At 31.1% G+C, this 19,244-nt stretch overlaps 4 protein-coding genes across 5 annotated transcripts; 3 read left to right on the top strand and 1 right to left on the bottom strand.

Annotated features, from left to right (window-relative positions):
• The first annotated feature begins 3,179 nt into the window (after positions 1-3,179).
• IBH1 (ILI1 binding bHLH 1) lies at positions 3,180-4,424 on the top strand. Its single transcript, XM_012210871.4, has one exon. The coding sequence runs from the start codon at positions 3,616-3,618 to the stop codon at positions 4,072-4,074; it is 459 nt and encodes a 152-aa protein (XP_012066261.1). The 5' UTR covers positions 3,180-3,615; the 3' UTR covers positions 4,075-4,424.
• Positions 4,425-8,401: 3,977 nt separating this feature from the next.
• LOC105629305 (UDP-glycosyltransferase 92A1) lies at positions 8,402-10,161 on the top strand. Its single transcript, XM_012210870.4, has one exon. The coding sequence runs from the start codon at positions 8,581-8,583 to the stop codon at positions 10,084-10,086; it is 1,506 nt and encodes a 501-aa protein (XP_012066260.1). The 5' UTR covers positions 8,402-8,580; the 3' UTR covers positions 10,087-10,161.
• Positions 10,162-11,029: 868 nt separating this feature from the next.
• On the top strand, positions 11,030-11,693 carry LOC105629304 (putative lipid-transfer protein DIR1). Its single transcript, XM_012210869.4, has one exon. It carries the CDS (start codon positions 11,106-11,108, stop codon positions 11,409-11,411), a length of 306 nt encoding a protein of 101 aa, XP_012066259.1. The 5' UTR covers positions 11,030-11,105; the 3' UTR covers positions 11,412-11,693.
• Positions 11,694-12,457: 764 nt separating this feature from the next.
• Positions 12,458-18,847, bottom strand: LOC105629303 (prolyl 4-hydroxylase 1). Of its 2 annotated transcripts, XM_012210868.3 has the most exons (12): positions 18,688-18,845; positions 18,168-18,215; positions 17,005-17,073; positions 16,712-16,764; positions 15,744-15,809; positions 15,340-15,414; positions 14,328-14,402; positions 14,029-14,099; positions 13,885-13,936; positions 13,643-13,732; positions 13,368-13,460; positions 12,458-12,865 (listed from the first exon to the last, which is right to left on the bottom strand). In XM_012210868.3, exons 1-12 carry the CDS (start codon positions 18,749-18,751, stop codon positions 12,758-12,760), a joined length of 864 nt encoding a protein of 287 aa, XP_012066258.1. In that variant the 5' UTR covers positions 18,752-18,845; the 3' UTR covers positions 12,458-12,757. The 2 variants fall into 2 exon arrangements, with proteins under 2 accessions (XP_012066258.1, XP_020533116.1); XM_020677457.3 differs by lacking the exon at positions 17,005-17,073 and having other exon boundaries at positions 18,688-18,847.
• Positions 18,848-19,244: the final 397 nt, after the last annotated feature.

Here is a 19,244-nt window from a genome sequence, read left to right on the forward strand (position 1 = left end):
TTGTCCTATATAAGTTTATAGATTTTCATATCCAAAATTATGAATGACAAGGGAACACAATAACAATTTCTAGGCTTTTTCTTTCCTTTCCCTTTCATTTTTTCTTAATATATAAATCAAATTATGATATTGGATGTGGCCTAAAAAATTTTGTGTTTCATATAAATCCAAAAGATGATATTGCTTTGTTTGTTTTTTTTTTTTTTTTTTTTTTTTTTTTTTTTTTTTTTTTTTTTTTTTTTTTCGTGTAAACCACTGTTATCAAGATCCTATTTATATCAGGCTTGAGGCTTTAAGACTCTTCACCCCTCTCTGTAAGTGTGTAGTAGGGATCGAACCCCGGAGCTTTTTTCACATGCTCGGTCTGCATTGCCAATTAAGTCACAAATCATAAATAATATTATTTTATATTAATAATTAATGTGTTTCATCTAAAGTATAACATAAAATTGAATTTAGGAGAATAAAATAGGCCATGGAATAGTTATTCTTAGTTTAGATTCAAAGTTGGAATAACTACTCCATGAAATATTAAATGTTAATTTATATTTTTCAAAAAAAATGAAACAAAAATTTTGTTATTACATTTATTGTAATGTTTTTTTTAATAGTAAAAGAAACAAAGTCAAAATTTAATTGATAAATAAAAAAAATACTTATAAATAATTGATAATATATATAAACGCATAATAAAAATTTTTGAACAATTATGGATGAGTATGCTCTATAATGTAATGCTAATTAAATTCGTCAATGGGAAATCATTCATTAGAATTACAAAATAAATTTCACAACCCAGGTATTTATGCTCTTTGATATGGCTACAAAGGGTTATATAACCTTGGATTAAGTGATTGTTCTAATTGTTTTAGTAACGTTTAGTTGTTGGCCTGTTCGAGTAGCTTTTAATGAGACGCTAAAAACTAAATATTACATGGGTTAACATTTTATAAAACGTCAACTTAACCTCTTAAAAAAGTTAATTTAAATATTATATTACCGAACGCTATAAAAAAAATAGTGTTTAACATTTTGACTAGTCAAAACGCTAAAAGCTACCTATGAGCTGAGCTCCCCGGGTGTAATTTCTATATATAATTCTCATTTTTATCTTTTGGAAACCATTGTAAATAATTATTTACTTTGCTTAACTGGCATCTTTCAAATTTCAACCTATATATCACAAATTGATCTCATTAATTTCTTCAAAATAACTCCTTTTATATTATCATGCAACTTGGTTAGAAGAAAAAAAAAAGAGAGTTAAGCATATAAGATTATTGTATACCTTTCATTTTTTTAGGGTTTTTTTTTTCATTTTATTCTTTTTTTTTTAATAATAAATCACGATTTTTTTCTTAACATGTGACATGAGACGTTTATTAATTTGAAAAGCATGTAACCATGAAATATAGTAAAGTGAAACAAAATTGACTATTTTCGACGAATAAAAAATATTTCTTAGCCTGAAAGATATGTAACTATGAAATAGAGTTAAATAAAACAAAATTGAGTGTTTTCGATGATCATGACAATACATGCGGAAATTGATTAATTCAACGTAAAGAAATTTGAGGCAGACTATAATGCATTTATACATAATCCATATTTGAAGGGGTAAAGATGTAATTTAGAGGGAAGGAAATGATGCTTAAACCCCGATAAAGAGGGATTATTAAAAAAAAGATCAAACCTAAACCTAACACAAACATAAAGCATCAATTGATAAGTAAGTAATCAAAGATTAGAAAAGAGGGAAAAAAAAAAAAAAAAAAAAAAAGGTTCCTTCAGACAAGTGGGTAACTCAACCATGTGCGATCATGTGGTGGTTGGCCCCACTAACCCACTTCTCCAACCCCATTCCTTGATAACGATTTTCTTACTTACATTTCTTTCTTTTCTCGTGTTTTTCACGCGCGTACTCTTCGCAAATAGAAACATGACACGTGTTCCATGTACAGGTGGGCCTAGCCACCTTTCCGAAAATAAAGCAACACGGCCGGGCATAATCCTTCATGACTTTTTTTAAACACGATCGAGATAGCATGAATGTCACGCTCTCCGATTGAAATAGACATATGCCCGTGTCATTTCTTATTATTACTCCCTCCATTCTATAATTATAAATATTTTTCACACAGTTTAAAAATAATCAAGTAAATTAGTTTCACTATAATTTTTCTGATTCTCGAAACAATAAAAATATTTTTTCTTTATTTTTTTATATATAATCTTAAAAATACTAGAAATTATATATTAATGATTCTTTAAAATTTTCAAAATAGAATGAATATTCCGTACATCAAGATTTAAAAAGTAGTGATTTTAAGACTTTTGTATAGTAAAATTCAATTAAATATTAATTATTTATACTTTAAAGGTACCATGAAAAAGTGAAAAAAATTCAAAGGAATTATTATTTTAGAACGCTAAAAAAGGAATCCGAGACTATGATTTTAAGACAGAGAAAAGGTATTTATTATTTTGATAATTAACAAAATTATCTTTGGATTAAGAAGAGTGGACTATAATATATAAGACTAAAGAGTTACAGAGACTTTATAAGGATATTTCTGATCATTTACTGAAAATATATAATAATAATAATAATAATAATATTTAAAAAAATTTCATAAAAAAATTGTGTAGTACCGTACCATACACTAAACTTAAGCAATTTTTATCATTTCCTAAATATTATATTCAATATTCACATAAACTGAAGAACATAAATTTGGGAGAGCTCTAAATGGGTGATCCAAACATGGATTAATTTCATTTGCATAAATGAGAGAAAAAAAAAAAAAACTACATAGAGGACATAAGTGATGTGGGATTCCAAACGACTATTATTATTATTATTATTAGGACAAGAATTGCCTATATGATTAGAAAAAAATTTATCTAGACTGAGTTCATAGTTCCATTTATAGACCAAATCAATACAATTAAGGATTTTTATTGAAATGATGGTAATTCTGACCGTATACTTAAAAATCAGAACGTTTTTTACAAAATCATTTATCTCATTTGTTTGGTCGATAAGTAGGGTTATGAGCTCGATCTAAGTAAGTTTTTTTCGTACCGTTAAACGGATGGTATATACATTAAGCCTATGAAAATAAATAAATAATAATTCCTTTTGGTCCTAAAAGTTCTAAAATTCTCTCTAGCCGTCCAAATTCAATCCCTACCACTCTCATCTAAATTATATTCCTTCCATGTTTTCAATCTCGTCTCTCTCTCTCTCTCTCTCTCTCTCACCCTTCAAGAATCATAATACTTGTATTCCTATTAGCCACGAGAAAACTCCCTCCCTCTCCATCTCTCTCTTAATTTTAGGTTCTTGGAGCTTATTATAGCTTTGTGATATGAAATTTGGCTTTTGTCCTTGCAAGCAGGAGGTCCCTCTTTGTGTCAGAAGAAAATCCTAACTTCTCCAAATTCTTATTTGTCCTTGTTCCATTACTCATGTCCAAAAAGTGACTTGTGTCAGAGTTAGTTGGTACTAGGATACCATTACTAACACAAAACCATATCTATATATCTCTCTGTCTCTTCACTCTCCTTTTCATTTCCTCTTCAAAACCCTAGTTTCTTCTCTCTATTGCAGGTATGAGTTCCAAATCCAATACTAAAACAAGATTTGCTCGTGGATTTCTTATATCCCTCTCCAAGATAAGAACTGGTAACAGAATTGGCCCAGTTAGTGATGGGGAAATCCGTAGACGGAGCCGTAGAATAAAGATTGCTGCTTATTCATCAATGGCTCGTGCAGTTGGATCGAGAAGAGCTTGGAGTCGAGCTTTTCTTTTGAAGGTAAGAAACCGGGCCAGGTTTCGTGGAATTTTGAAGAATAGAAAGATGGGATTAAAGAAAAAGAAAAGGGTTACCAAAAGCAATAATAAGGTCACAAGAGAAATTAGCAAGACCGATATGCTTCGAAAGCTTGTTCCTGGTGGGGCGGCCATGGATATTTGTGGGTTATTGGAGGAAACTGCACATTACATGGAATGTCTTCAAACTCAGGTTGAAGTGATGCAAAATATTGTGGATCATTGTTCCAAACGGTAATTCAAATACAACTTATAATATATACAACGATAAAACAAGAATAAAAAAGAGAAAACACCGGTTTATACAGAGGAAGTAAAGATCAAGATTAGGGGTGGTAACTGGTGAGTGTCAATCTATACATAAATATGAATATACACTTGTTTAGATCAGTCAACTTAAACCCAACAATATATATATATTTCTGTTTTGTATTGTACATAGATACTCTGACAGATCTAATCCTATTTGTATTATTTCTACATATAGATTCTCTGATGATAATTGTGATGCAGGTTGGTGTACACATAACAGAGACCACCATTGTTTTTCTTAGTATATGGGGAATCCTTGTAAGAAAACGTTTATCATGATTGGAATCTCTAATTTTTTGAGATGGGAAATTGAAAGTCAGTTCTATTAGCTCAAGTCGTATCAAAGTTGAAGATAAAAGTGAAATTTGGAAGATCTAAGAAATGTAGGAGTTAGTTAATTAGTTACAGTTGGCAATATTGGTAATAAGTTAATAAAAAAAACCCCCCATAAATAGCTAGCTACAATATTGAACTTCAATAGATTCATCAAAAATAGTTTTTGTGTTTGTGTCAATTCTATTTTTTTTTATTTAAACTTCACAGTTTTGAAACATTTGCATGCACTCTATAGATTATACAGTTAGATACTTTACCTATTGCAGGTACAATAGAAGCTTAGTCTATATACCATCTGGGTATAGTTCCAATTCAATTCCTCCCTTCTTTCAATGCTCAAGAATAATATTTTACCTATCATCATAAATATTTTTGGACATTATGTAACTAGAGCCAACCATACTCTTCAGGTTGTTTACTCTTTATTCAATAGATTAAGCTCGAGTTCGTTTTAGAGTTCATAATTATTTCTTTCTATATAAGTTTTTTTTTTTTTTTTTTTTTTCATGGATCGAATCTTTAACTTTAAGAAATCATATGTTTGAACTCAACTGTAACATTGCAGGACGTGAATTTCAGTTTTGAAAACCCATTTGTTTTAAAAATTTATGATAGTCCAAGAAAATACATCATTTTATACCATAGAACTTCTTGCATATATATATAAATATCACTAAGATATGCGATTGTTTGAGTTCAAAATTCATATAACTGGGTTTAGCAGGGCTCTATATGAGGAATTGAAACCAAGTTCGCTTTTTGACACACAAAAATACTAACCGGAAATCAGCAGAAAACAAGGAAACTCTTTCTTTTTTTTTCTATTTTGTCTACTTTGGAAGTCTAAAAAAGAATGTTTGCTTGGACAAGCATAAGAGAATGGCATGTTGCACATGGTGGACCCTTTGTATATTTCTTTCCCTAATAACGCTGATTATTTCAAGGGTGAATGACCAGAGGCTTTATCTTTTACCATATTCACCATTTTCAATTTGCTGGTTAGTATATTACTTGTGAAGCTAATATTAAATTTGTCTATCTTCTATAAATGTGTATGTTCATATTTATTAGCTAGGTTGAGAGTGTTGTTAACAATATTAACTATTTTAGTAGTTGTCATTTGTTTTATTAGCGATTAGTAAAATGTCTAGAGTAGCAATATTTTATAATTCAATCGCGAAACCTCTAATTAGTAGTATAATCCTTAGATTATCAAACAATATAAATACTATCTTAAAAATTATTGTTGGTCGAACTTTTAAAATGTCTTTAGTATATTTCTTTTTTTTTTTCTTAAAAAAAAAAATATAAGTAATATAGATTAGGAGTGTAAACAAGCCGAGCCGTACTTAAAACTGCCAGGTGCAAAGCTTAGATCGAAATTAAAAGAGCCTAAAAATATTAATTAGGTTGAGACTCAACTCAAAAAATTTTAAATTTAGGCTTGGCTCAAGACTCAAGGCTTGAATAATTGTAAAATAAATATTATATTTATTTATATATAAAAGTTTGACAAGACTCGATAAAGATCAACGAATTTTGGAGCTAAACATCATTAGGCTCGATCTCAATTCGAGCCGAACTTTTTCAAATTTTTTTGAGCCGATATCAAACAGCTTGGTAGTCAACTTAGCTCATCTACACCCCTAGACAATCTCTTGGATTATCTATATTACTTTTATGATGTTCTATTGGAAGGCAGGTAAAACTGTAAGATTAATTATAATTAATTATATCTTGTGGTCATTATCATCTTTAGCACTCAATCACCGTTCGGTGGTAACTAATTATCTTTCATGTCAAGGGATGTTGATTATGTCTATTTGGATTAATTAGCGTGGCTAAGTATTTATTATACTTAAACATTTCTTTTTTGTTTTGAAAGTTCAGTTTCAATCAGTTTATTTCTATGGTGTGATGAAGAAGAACATTAAACAATAGACAAGGATAACAATGTGTGTGTGTGTATATATATATATATATATATATTAAATACATTCTCAAATTATCATATTATATGGAATAAAAGTAGCGAATAAGAAATAATACTTTATAAATACCTGAATTTTGTTTTCTACATAAAAATAGAAAATTAATTAATTTATGGTTTTCAAAATACGTTTCAATTTCTTTTACTTTGTAAATTGGTTTTATTGTTTGCATTATACTAAGGACTAATCTATTTAAATTGCCTTTTATTATGTCTAACCAAACATTACATTTTCTGCTTGCTTAATAGATATGAAACAGAAAAAATATTATTAAGTAAAAAAAAAAAAACAATTTATAGACAATATTATTATAATGGGTTCAGCTTGGACTGAAAAGCTATAGATAGAGATAAAATCCACGCAGACTCGGCCCAATTCGCATTGAGCTTCACATACTAAAATACTTGGTCGACTTATTTTTAAAAATTTTGAATGCACTTGTTTTTTTTTTTTTTAGAAAATATGCTATTTTTTTTTAAATGTTTTGCAAAATGGTTAAGGGCATAGTATTTTATAAAATAAAATTTATTATTTTTTATGGTATTAAAATATAATTTAGAATACCATATATATAAAAATACAAATTGACAACTAATTGATAAAAAAAAAAAAAATTCCAAAACATATTTGATGAGACAAAACAAACAACCGTCTTTAAACTTTAAACTACCATCATTGATATATTGATGTGATGGAGCAACATGGCACGACTCTTTAATGGAACATCAAAACAAAGTTTGCTTCGTCATTGTTACTCTTTTTCTTCTTTTTATATACTTCAAAAAAAAAAAATTGTTTGGAGAAGAATGAGATTCTTAGGATTCGAATCACTTTTTTTTTTTTTTTACAATATAAAATAAATATTTAGTTTAGTGATTGATTCTTATTCTTAAATATAATAACTATTAACTATATAAACATTTCACTATTAACCTAATCAGGATGACGTAATCAGGATGGCGAACGTTGGCATTTACTCCTACCGAGGAAATGCAGGATGAACCGCCCACCGCCTACTCACACTTAATGCCCACCGTTTTAGGTTGAAAGTAGTGAATGGCAACTTTCCACGTCGTTCATGGAATTAGAGTGTGTTGGGGAACAAATGCCAGCTAACGACTTGTCGCTTTCCTTTTTATAGCTATATAAGAGATTTAATTATTGCCACCTAACATTGTCGTATTCATTAACACTTACTCGAGGATTAATCTATAGCCCAATGGTAAGTACTGGTGCTTCTTGCTTGAGTGTTTTGAGTGACACAGAGTTCGAGCGTAGTCCAGCATAAGATATTATAAAAGAAAAATAGTTTGATAAGAAAGCAATATAGCCAACAACATGTGATTTATTTGATTTCCTTACTTTGAAATATATAAAATATTTATATTCAAGTTTTCTCATTTACACAAGTATTTTAATTTAGTGATTTATTTAAAGAAAACAATAATCTAAAATATGTACTGTGTATTTATTATTTCATCCAAACGTCTACAAAATCTCTTACTAGTATAAAATTTGTTCACTCTTATATATATTACTTTCACTTTGTACTTAACCGACGTGTGATTCGCCTAAATTAAACTAACATCTCAAATTAGCATTTAATCCGATGAGGATTATACATTACGATTTTTTTAGTATAACAAATAAAACGATACTAAATAAAGAAAAGATAATTGAAATCCTCTCAAATGTCAAGAGATAACCAAATAATTCTTATTAGAGGACTCCATTAGAAAAAAAAGAAACAATACTAAATAAAGACGAGAGAATTAAAAAATCTCATAAATCTTATTATAGGACTATCAAAAAAATATGTCCGAATATGGGAATATCAAATCTAAAAAAGAAAAAATAATACTAAACAAAGACGAGAAAACCTCACAAATATCAAGAAATAACCAAATAATTCTTATTAAAGGACTATCAAGAAAATATGTTCCAATATATCAATATAACGATGCTATATAAAGACGAGAGAACAAAAAACCTCTAATCAAATAGTTGCTATCAGAGAGGACTATAAAAGAATTAACAAGAACAAAGAAACCATTCTTCTCACACATTCAGTTCATAGCACCAAGATCTTAACCCTAAGCCCCAACATGACATCTAAAGAACACATTGTGATGCTACCTTTCATGGCTCATGGCCATCTAATACCATTTCTTGCTTTAGCAAGACAAATCCACCAAAGAACAGGTTTCATTATAACCATAGCCAACACCCCGTTTAACATTCGATATCTCCGTTCAACCATGATCGCCCGCAGTGACAAAATCCGTCTTGTCGAACTTCCTTTCTCCGCTGCCGATCATGGCCTTCCAGCCGACACAGAGAACTCTGAAAACTTGTCTTTAGACCTCATTGGAAAATTTTTCGCATCATCACCAACCCTTGAGAACCCAGTTCGAGATCTTCTATTAGATATTATATCTAAAGAAGGTAAGCCTCCACTTTGTTTAATATCAGATATATTCTTTGGATGGGCTAATAATGTAGCTAATAGTGTAGGAACGATTAATATAAGCTTTTCTACTGGTGGCGCTTATGGCACCTTAGCTTATATTTCTCTCTGGCTTAATCTTCCTCACCGGAAAGCTAATTCCGATAAGTTTCATGTTCCGGGTTTTCCGGAACGGTACCGGTTTGAAATAACTCAGTTGCATCGTTTTATAAGAAATGCTGATGGAACGGACCTATGGTCGAATTTTATGCAGAAACAAATCTCACTTTCTTTAAAGTCTTTTGGGTTATTATGCAATACAGTTGAGGAAATTGAGGTTTTAGGATTGGATTTATTAAGGAAATATGTTCAGATTCCTGTTTGGTCTATTGGTCCTCTCCTTCCACCTTCAGTCCTTAATGGCGGAGTATCACCATTACCTTCACAGTCAAGTATAAGCTTTCAACGCAACGGTAAGAAACCAGAGATAGCTACAGAGAGTTGCTTAGAATGGCTTGATATGCATAACCAAGATTCGGTTCTTTACATTTCATTCGGTTCGCAAAATACTATTAGTCCATCTCAAATGATGGAATTAGCAATTGGTTTAGAAGAAAGCAAGAAACCATTCATCTGGGTTATCAGGCCACCTACTGGTTTTGACAGAAGAACTGCATTTAAACCAGAATGGTTACCGGAGGGATTTGAAGAGAGAGTTAGAGATACTAAAAGAGGATTATTAGTAAGAAATTGGGCACCCCAATTGGAGATTTTGTCACATAAATCAACTGGAGCCTTTCTGAGCCATTGTGGCTGGAATTCAGTAACAGAGAGTTTAAGTCAAGGTGTGCCTATCATAGGATGGCCATTGGCAGCTGAACAAGCATATAATTTAAAAATGCTTGCAGAGGAAATGGGTGTTGGTGTAGAGTTGACAAGAGGACTTGAAAGTACTATAACTTGGAAGGAAGTAAAGAAGGTGATAGATTTAGTAATGGATAAGAATGGTGAAGGGGATGACATGAGAAAGAAAGCTATGGAGATTGGGAAGTTGATAAGGGCAGCAATGAAAGAGGATGGAGAAGAGAAAGGGTCTTCTCTCAAAGCATTTGATGCTCTTGTAAACAACCTTTTATCCAAAAGAGATATGGGTAGTAGTTATTAAATTTTTTTTTCTTTTTTTTAGTATTTTGATATTGAATTATAATTAAATAAATAAAATAATTTATAATTGAATCAATCAGACTCCAGACCGAAAATCAATCAGAATACAACTAATTGACAACTAGTCTGTATTGAAGTTAGGAATTGTAACTAGAGATTTGAACTTTCTAACCTATGTTGAAGAGACCCTTAGGCAATAGGCTTATTCCATCGTAAAATATGTGAATCCAAAGTCAAATTACGTTTCTTTGACCATTACATTTTTGTTATTATTATTATCATTAGCCGCCTTCTCTATTTCCATTATACTCCTAGTCTACATAATTACTTATATAATCAAAGTTTTCTTTTTATATAATTAAGAAGGGAAATCTCGTCGAGCAGATTATAAAAATTTTTTGTGCTTTCAGATGATATATATTATATACTATTTTTATTTCATAATACTTGTAGCGTTTAAAATTTTATATTCTTTAAAAAAATTATTAAATTTGTCTAAATTACAATAAATTATTGAATAAATTAATTATATTACTCTAAATTTAATACTAATTTTTAAAAAAAAAATATTAAATTAAAATAATAACGAATGATCATATAAAAAAGTCTTATCAACCAATGAGTTGTTGGTTGATAGGACTAGAGTTTGTCTCTACTTATAAAAGTGATTTAAGTGCACCAACAAAATTCAGAACGCCATTGATTGTTAAATTCTGGCGCGACTGTCGGCGGAAAATAAAAAATTACAGTCGGGCCCTCATATAACATAACATTACATATATGTATGGCCGCCATGCATGCACATAAAGTCGTCAGACAAAAGCAAGACATATGATGCGATTGGATAGCTCCTCGTGACTTCACAGTCTCCTTCCTCTTATACCATATGCTGCCAATTTAGCTTCACGGGCCATTTCCATTCCATCCTTACTTTTCCTATATAAACACACTCCAAAACCCATCCAAATACCCACTCCGCTCATATTTATAGCAAAACAAACCAATTGGAAAAGCAAAATAATGGAGAGAGTCCAAAAGCTGTTAGTTATTATGCTAGTAATGGTTGCTGGCATTTTTAGCAGCAGCATCAATGGCCAAAGCATATGTAACGTGTCCATCTCTGGGCTAACGTCATGCAGGCCAGCCGTTACTCCTCCAAACCCTGCACCGCCTACTAGTGCCTGTTGCTCTGCGCTTTCTCATGCTGACTTGCGTTGTCTTTGCTCCTACAAAAATTCCACTTTGCTTCCTTCTCTTGGGATTGACCCAAAGCTTGCCTTGAAGCTCCCAGAAAAGTGTAGGCTTCCTCACCGTGCCCCTTGCTAGACAAAGATCCAACAAAAGTATCATCATCTCAGCTTATCCTAAAAGGATCGAGGGGATGAAAGAAAGAGACAAAAATTATATAACTGAAGATAGATTTATGGATTGAATAAAGCTTGATCCACTTTGGAAATTGTTATCTCTTGTTTTCTATTCTCTTTATTTTGATATTATTGTTCTTTGTTTTTCATGCATATGGATTAGTACTGTGTCCTGTTCCTATCTATCTCGTTACTGTTTCATGTAAGTTCGTTCTTACTTTACAAAATAATGATGTTACTGCCATCTTTGTCTCTTTATAAATATTGCAGCAATTATTGATACATATATTATAAGTCTTAATTATCGCGATGATTGTAGGGTTTAGCTAAATTCACAAGCAAGCTACGTTTACTTTCTAATTTCCATCTTGGTAATTAAATTTTGAATATTGAACGAAATAATAATCCGCGATTGAAGTGGTAAAATATATTTAAATTTAATAGATGATTTATTTAAAATTAAAGGGTCGTTATATGAAAATCATTTATAAAAATTAGTTGTAGTCACGAACTTTAAAACGAGAATATCGTATTTCAGGGATAGAACTAACAACAAATTTTTTCCTCTTTTTATTCGTAATAATTTTCGTTCTATCACCCCTTCATTCCACCTCCACTTTCTCAACTTGTTGAAGCTCAGATTCGAATATTAATGTAAATATATTGTGGTACATAGTAATATTGGAGAGACCACAAGAAGGAACCTTCTTCTTTCATTAGAAGTCTAGAAGATATTATATAGAAGAGAGGACAACATGCAACCAAAAAGGCAAGTGACTTGATTTTAGTTGCTGAAATTCCTAAAACTACCATAAACCTGAACACCTCCTTTCGGTTTGTTTGATCTGTATTTTGATTCGATTCAGTTTAATTCAATTTTAGATGATTTTGGAGGGTTGATCCATGATCCGTTCATGGATTTTTTTTGAACCGACGACATTTGTCCGAGGATTTAATTTAACTTTTTAACCAATTAGATAACCTCTACAAATATTTTCACATCAATCATTGATATGAACTTTCAGCAGCCAACCATAAGAAAAAAAAAGAGAGACAAGAACTGGAGTGACAGAGAAATCTTTGTTCCAGGACAATTCTTCCCTAGGATTTTGATTGACTCTATTTTCATAAACTAAAAAACTGAATTGGGATTTAGAAACTAAAACTAATCTTCTATTTCGTAACTAATTTATTTCAAATTAGTACTAGTTCACATTCTCTAATCTTTTTGTATCTAGATGTTTGTATATCAGGTGATTGCTATAAAGGAAGCACCTTTTCCATAGTCTTCAAGGTGAAGTAAGTTACTTAAGATGAAGGTCTTTGCCTCATCCATTTTGTAGCAGACCACTTTTCGCCTGCCAGAACCTCACATCCTCCATGTAAGCTGTTCGGATCCGACTGTCCATCTAGTCCCTGAAATAACCAAGACAAAAGATTTAGAATCAGATAAACTCCTATCGAGAAATTTTTACCATGCAAGACCAAGCATCATAATGATTTCTATGGCGACTAATAGTAAATTTTTGGATTATTAATTACAAAATATCCCTTGAGGTCATTTTTGTCTTAACATATACTTTTATACTTGCTCTTTCTAAATTAGCAACTTTTCCCCTGAGATTTGCTAAGGACTGAATTTTAAATTAGACTGCATTTTAGTCCCTAAATTGTTCAATTTTGAAACACTTCATTGTCTCAAAGTCTAGCATCTTTCAGTAATGGTAGTATATGGACCACAATTTTGAACAGTAGAGACCAAAATTTTTTGAAACAAATATGATTTGCAATAGGAAATCAAATCAAAGAGAAAATACCATGAGGGCGTTTCACTATGTTATAAGCTGTTCAAAAAATGAGTTTCAGAGGCGTATGCATGATCACATTATGAGATTTAATAAGTGATTAGAAAATAAACCATGCTCCAGAAAAGCACTGCATCTCCTTTAATTGGCTTTACAGACAATCCTTTCACAACCTTCCCACCACAGCTGCATTCGCCTGTACCAGCCTGCAATCACCCGCAGATTAAACTCCCATGTGAATATGAAATTTTAAAGCTTGTGTTTTGCTGGAAATTTTAAAGCACCTTCAACAACTAGAAAATAAGAGTCACGTGAAGCAAAAGTTCAGAAATAGTTAAACTTTAAGTACAAGGAATTATCCCACCATAATCATGAATTAAAAAATTACCATAGGAAAATATGTTTCTCCCCCTTCAACATCATCACTCAAGTACATCAGTATGGTTGCTACACGCTGACCACCTCGCTTCAAGTTAAACTATAAAGGAAAGAAAAAAATAGGAAAAATTAAATGAAGAAAGAGGACAATCCCATATCAGAAGATTGTTAAAATAAGGCAACTTATAGAACAGTGCTAAATGCAGTAGCACACATATCATAATTCAAAAAGGGGAAGGTTAAATGACTCACCGCGTCAGAAAAGTAGTCATGATGGGGCTTGTAAAACTGATGCTTTTCATACCTGTGCTGCAGCAGATGTTAGCCTTGATTGAAATATATTAGTTTTCCCCTTTTGTGAACAATGCTTTACTGGTAAATAATTTGGATCCCCACCTTAAAACTTGGATGAGCTCCCCATTCTCTACTGGAACTTGAGAATACACAGATATCCTTTTTTCAATTGCCTGGTTGTGCAGGGAGGGAAAATGAAACAATAGAAAGCAAAGGATGAGGAAAAATTCATATGAATAAGGAGAGGAAACATTTCACATGCGCACAAAAGACACACACATGATACAGGTACAAGTCTACTATTAAAAATCATCCAAATTTTCAAGAGTAGCCCAGAGAAGAATGACAATCAATGATCGAGTCACTGAAGATGAATCGATTATGCGACACAATGAACTAACCTGTACCATAGGATATTTTCTCTCTTCAAGACTCAGAAACATACCAGAGCTTGTCCTTACATTACTCTTTATTCCCTGAAAACAGAGATGTAGCAGATTTATTATCATTTAAAGTTGCATTGATGAAAATATAAGAAACAGGAAATGTAATGCTGACATAAAAAATGGAAATTTGGATCAAACTTGTCATTATTTGACTCCAGTTCCAAAAATAATTTAAGTTGATGACACAGCCAGTTATGAAAATTTTTTGTAGTGATACTAGCCTTCTTCTGTCTTGTGGAATAAAAATCTTCAGTATTGAATTTCTCTTGTTTTGTCAATAATTAAATTTTTAGCCCCAAATCCTTCACTTTGCACTCACCTCTTGGCTGAATTTCGTAGATGCTAATCCCTACTAATTATCTTTTCCAAATTATCTGGCATTTATTAAGATCAGCAGGTAATCTATAAGTGCTGCATTTTCTTGTTTTGAGTTTTTTCTGGCTTTCTTTCATCTATTATATTTTGTCATTTGAAACAACTTCAAATACATCTCGTATGCTCAGTCATTCATTGTATATGATACTTAATTTAATTCAAGGATACTGAAAAAATAAAATTTCCAGGGAAAATTGAGCATTTAGAGGTGTGAGAAAAGAAGATCAATCCAGACCTTGTCATATACATTTTCTACAGTATGTGTTTTTATATAAAGCAAAAAATGACAAGTTTTAAACCTGTTAAAAAGCAGAAACTGTCCATCTATTTTAAGTCCAAGCAAATGAAACCAAGCAACCAGAAAAAGAAAAATTAGAAGTAATAGCATCTATGTGAAAAGAAAATGTAAAAGCATCACCAACAAAAAAGTATAAGAATAGACAAATTAATTAGTTGATTTTTAGGTCCATAAGGCATCAAACTAGCAAACAAAGTACTAGATTCTGTAATTGTATATGCCGCTTCACTAACAGCAAAATAAAGTGCAAAGTAGACCAATACAGAAAAGGCAAAGGTATTATGTAAGACATACCTTCCCTGTTTTTGCATCTACCACAGTGGAAGTTTGAAGGCGAGGGAGAGCTATGGCTCTAAGGTAGTCACATTCCTGCAATGGTCACAACATTATGCACAAATTACATTACCCATTGAAAATCCACTGTTCTTTCTATTTTTATTCTTTTCCTTCTTAACTTATTGTTGGTCCTATATGTCTAACATGTAAAAACATCTCATGATTAATGGTTCAAAAGATTTTGTGAATATCCATATGCCATAAGAATGTGATGACTTTAAGTTAAGAGGAACTAGTTCCTAGAAACTTACTCCTTAATGGAGTGAATTAAATTTAAAATTCAGCAGTAACAATCAAGAGAAGTTCTTTTGTGATTTATTTTGGTCAGTAATAATTAAATATAAGGATATAGGCAAAGTTACCTCCGTGCTCAAAAAGTTGTGCAATACAATGATTCGTGGCGACCAGCTAATTACTTCAGGTTTGACCTACATCAACAGCGAAAGAAGTGAGTATGAATGTCATGATGAAAATCAAAACAAAAAAAAAAAAAAAAAAAAAGAATTAAGACAAGTCCCATCTTCAAGATTACAGCTTTTATAAGTATTCTGATAGCAAAATGCAAATAAAAACAAACTTGACAATGAAACTTCAGAAAACAAATATTTTCCATTTTTAAAATAAGAAAGACATTTTGCTTGCATGTGCAGAGTGGGGGAGCGAGCAGCTTCTATGATGCATAACAGCAACTATTATTACAATTTGTGATAAAAGCCCAAATAAATCAACGCTGGAAAACAAACTAGAAAAGTTTTCATTACAATTGAGTCAACCTCCTTCCCCCCATCCATTTCTAACCATCAAAAAGGGGAAAAAAGCCAAGCAACCATCCTGAAACAGTAAACTCTGCATCACATAAACCATAAAAATCACCTACCTTAATGGGATGCCATGAAGTGTCCTGTACAAACAACTACAGGTGAAGTATCAAACATGGACTTAATCCTTCCCAGAACTGAAAAACTCTTTTATAGATGTTCAACAAAAATTGTATGAAAAAGAAAGTACAAAATATTTCATGTAAGGGAATATAATGAGAAAGTATTAGTTTAAATACCATGATCCATTCCCGTATTATAATATAAAGTACCTTCAATGTCATGAAATGTCACCAAAGGAACAACATCTAGCATGTTCCCAACTAATGATATTTATATTCAATATAATTGTTCTTCTTTTTTTTTTTTTTTTTTTTTTTTTTGCCTCAGATTTATTTTCTTTCATTATTTCTTTCTCTCCATCTTAACAAAGAGACATTTACATTGCTACTATGTTGTACTGCCTTTCAGAACACATATGCGTAAGCAAAGACTTAAAACAGCAGACTTACATATCCAAGACGTAAAATTTCTGCTTCTTCGTCATTATCCCAATGAATAATGCCTGAAAATTTACGAAATTAGAAAATTGCAAACAAAACATATAGAACTATTTCTTCAATTAATCCATCATATGATATTAGACCAAACAATTCTACAACGAGATAAATATGGTTTTACAACCACGAAATCATAGTCAGGCATGCTGAAATCTTATTCACTTTTTTTTCTCTATTAGAAATTCCTTAAGTGACAACTACCACAGTGGCGTATTTAGAAACAGTGATTAGCAAACCATACAAACCTCTGGGTAACTTAAGATAGCCATCATTTTGAATTTTGCGGAGTCTTCTAAATGATGGAAACTCGGTGCCTATAAAGGATGTGATTCAAAATAAAGTACACCACAGTGTTAGTTTTAGTTTTTATTCTCAAGCAATTCAGTTTGCATATAAAAAGATGAAATTTAACTTTTGAATAATATGATATAATATATATGTGTGACTATGATGTTCAAGAGACTGTCCTATGGACACCAATTACTCATCACAATTTCAACACCTTGAAGATATTAAGGAAAAAAAAAAAAAAAAAAACCCTAGGTTGAAGCTTCACATGCGCAAGTCAATCAAAGGAAACACAAAATTCATACTGCTTTCAATAGCATGCAAGGGAGACATGTATCACTTCATTATCAATTGATATGATATGTGAAAAACAGATACATGCAAACATGTATTGCAGTTGTGCATGCACAACTCCACATGTATGTACATACTCATTAGAACTTGCAATAAATCAACTAATGTGACATGGAAGGCTAACATTATGCAAAGGAAAAGGGAAATTGAATTGCAAATCATGAACTCCAAAACAACTACAGAATTCAATCTGAAAAACATTAATAAGCTTAAAACAAAAATGCTGAAGAAAGGAAGCGATCACAAAATTTCACAAAATGAAATTCATTAGAATTATTTTTATACTGCAGAAAAACAAAAAGGAGGCCAAACTTATTAAAAAGGCGAGTCAAGGGAAAAATGAGACAAATGATCAAAGACATTAAAAACTGATATTCATGTGCCGTATAGGCCCAAAGTTTCAGCAGAGAGAAAGAGAGTGACAGGGAGAAAGATTAATGGAAACCAAGACAAGCTAACCCTCAAAAACAAGAAAAGCCAGTACAAGATGGAAAAATGCAACAGCACATCTCTTCAATATCATTTTATATTTTTGATCTTTAAGAAATTTTTCCTGTCTCTGACCACGAGTTAAAAGATAATCATACACCAAATACTGCTGTTCAATGCTAGCTACATCATATTTATTTTCCCCAATAAAACAGATACTGAAAAAGGCACTAACAAGACAGACACATAAACATGACATGCAACCATAAGCTGCATAAAAATTAAAAAAATGTTAAGAAATTGAAAGACATTGAATGAAAAGAACCAGGAAAATCACCATATGAATCTTCCAACTTGTGTATAAATGCTAACTGAAACATTGCACCTGCAATTCCAAACAACAAGCAAAATCAATATTGCTAATATTAAGCAGCAGGTTAGTATGTGAAAATCATAATTTCCTAAACTTAACGACCCATTTAATTCTGTTTTGCTAATCAAAATCTTGAAATGAATCGTATGTGATTTTCATTATCAGCAGTAAAGTCACAGTCAACTTCATAGTCAATGAAGATACAGTTTCAATATTCATCTTTAGATTTTATGCTTTTCCAGTTGAATTAACTTAGAAATTTAAACTTCCATTCTTAAAAATTAGGATATGAATTTTCTTTTAAAACTTGTAAAATGCATACAATAATTAGATTTTGAAACTGTACGAGTCAAATACGATGTAAAGTACTATCAGATCCCTAACTTGCAAGTTCGAATCCATAATAAATCCAAAATTTAGAAGAGAAGAAAAGCTTTTTTTGTGTGTGTTTAAGTAGAAAGATATATATAGGAGGAGAAAGTACCTATGATCATTCCAACTGTAACAAAGGTTAGGAGAGCGAACACGATTTTCATGGCAGAAGCCATAGCCCTTCTCTCCAAAACAATATCGCAGAACGAGTGAGAGAGATACTAAGACAATATAAATGGTTTACCAAGTAGTAGTAATACAGAGAGGTTCATGTCTTTTTATCATTACACGAAGAAAAGAAAAGGAAGGCTAGAATTTTTTTTCTTTCTTTTTTTTTTTTTTTTTTCTTATTATTCTAAAAAAATAGTAAAATTTTGCACCCAATAGTCTCTGCGGCAGACAATTTTCATCTGCTGTCGCAGCTCGTCCAACCTGAGAGAAAATCGTCTGACAGGAGGTAAAAAATTTTATTTTACTATTGCGTTAGTAAATACAGGAATTCTTTTTCATATTTATTAATAAATTCATAAATAAAATTGTAAATTATAAAATAGCCTAAAAAAATTATGATATTCTCCTCGTGTTATAAATATAAATTTATTTCTATTTTCATAGAGATTAAAAAATAATTAATATTATTTAAATAATAAATTTTTTCTACATTTTTTG

This window comes from Jatropha curcas, chromosome 1, assembly GCF_041381405.1.
Source record: "Jatropha curcas cultivar XTBG-Jc1 chromosome 1, XTBG_Jcur_1.0, whole genome shotgun sequence".
NCBI classification, from domain to species: domain Eukaryota; kingdom Viridiplantae; phylum Streptophyta; class Magnoliopsida; order Malpighiales; family Euphorbiaceae; genus Jatropha; species Jatropha curcas.

Excerpts from the sequence above, each read along its gene's own strand:
- IBH1 (XM_012210871.4), top strand. The coding sequence starts at position 3,616 with ATGAGTTCCAAATCCAATACTAAAACAAGATTTGCTCGTGGATTTCTT.
- LOC105629305 (XM_012210870.4), top strand. The coding sequence starts at position 8,581 with ATGACATCTAAAGAACACATTGTGATGCTACCTTTCATGGCTCATGGC.
- LOC105629304 (XM_012210869.4), top strand. The coding sequence starts at position 11,106 with ATGGAGAGAGTCCAAAAGCTGTTAGTTATTATGCTAGTAATGGTTGCT.
- LOC105629303 (XM_012210868.3), bottom strand. The coding sequence starts at position 18,751 with ATGGCTTCTGCCATGAAAATCGTGTTCGCTCTCCTAACCTTTGTTACA. Across the intron at positions 13,937-14,028 it reads GAGCTCATCCAAGTTTTAAG|GTATGAAAAGCATCAGTTTT; the intron begins GTGGGGATCCAA and ends GCTGCAGCACAG. Across the intron at positions 13,461-13,642 it reads GAGAAACATATTTTCCTATG|GCTGGTACAGGCGAATGCAG; the intron begins GTAATTTTTTAA and ends GGGTGATTGCAG.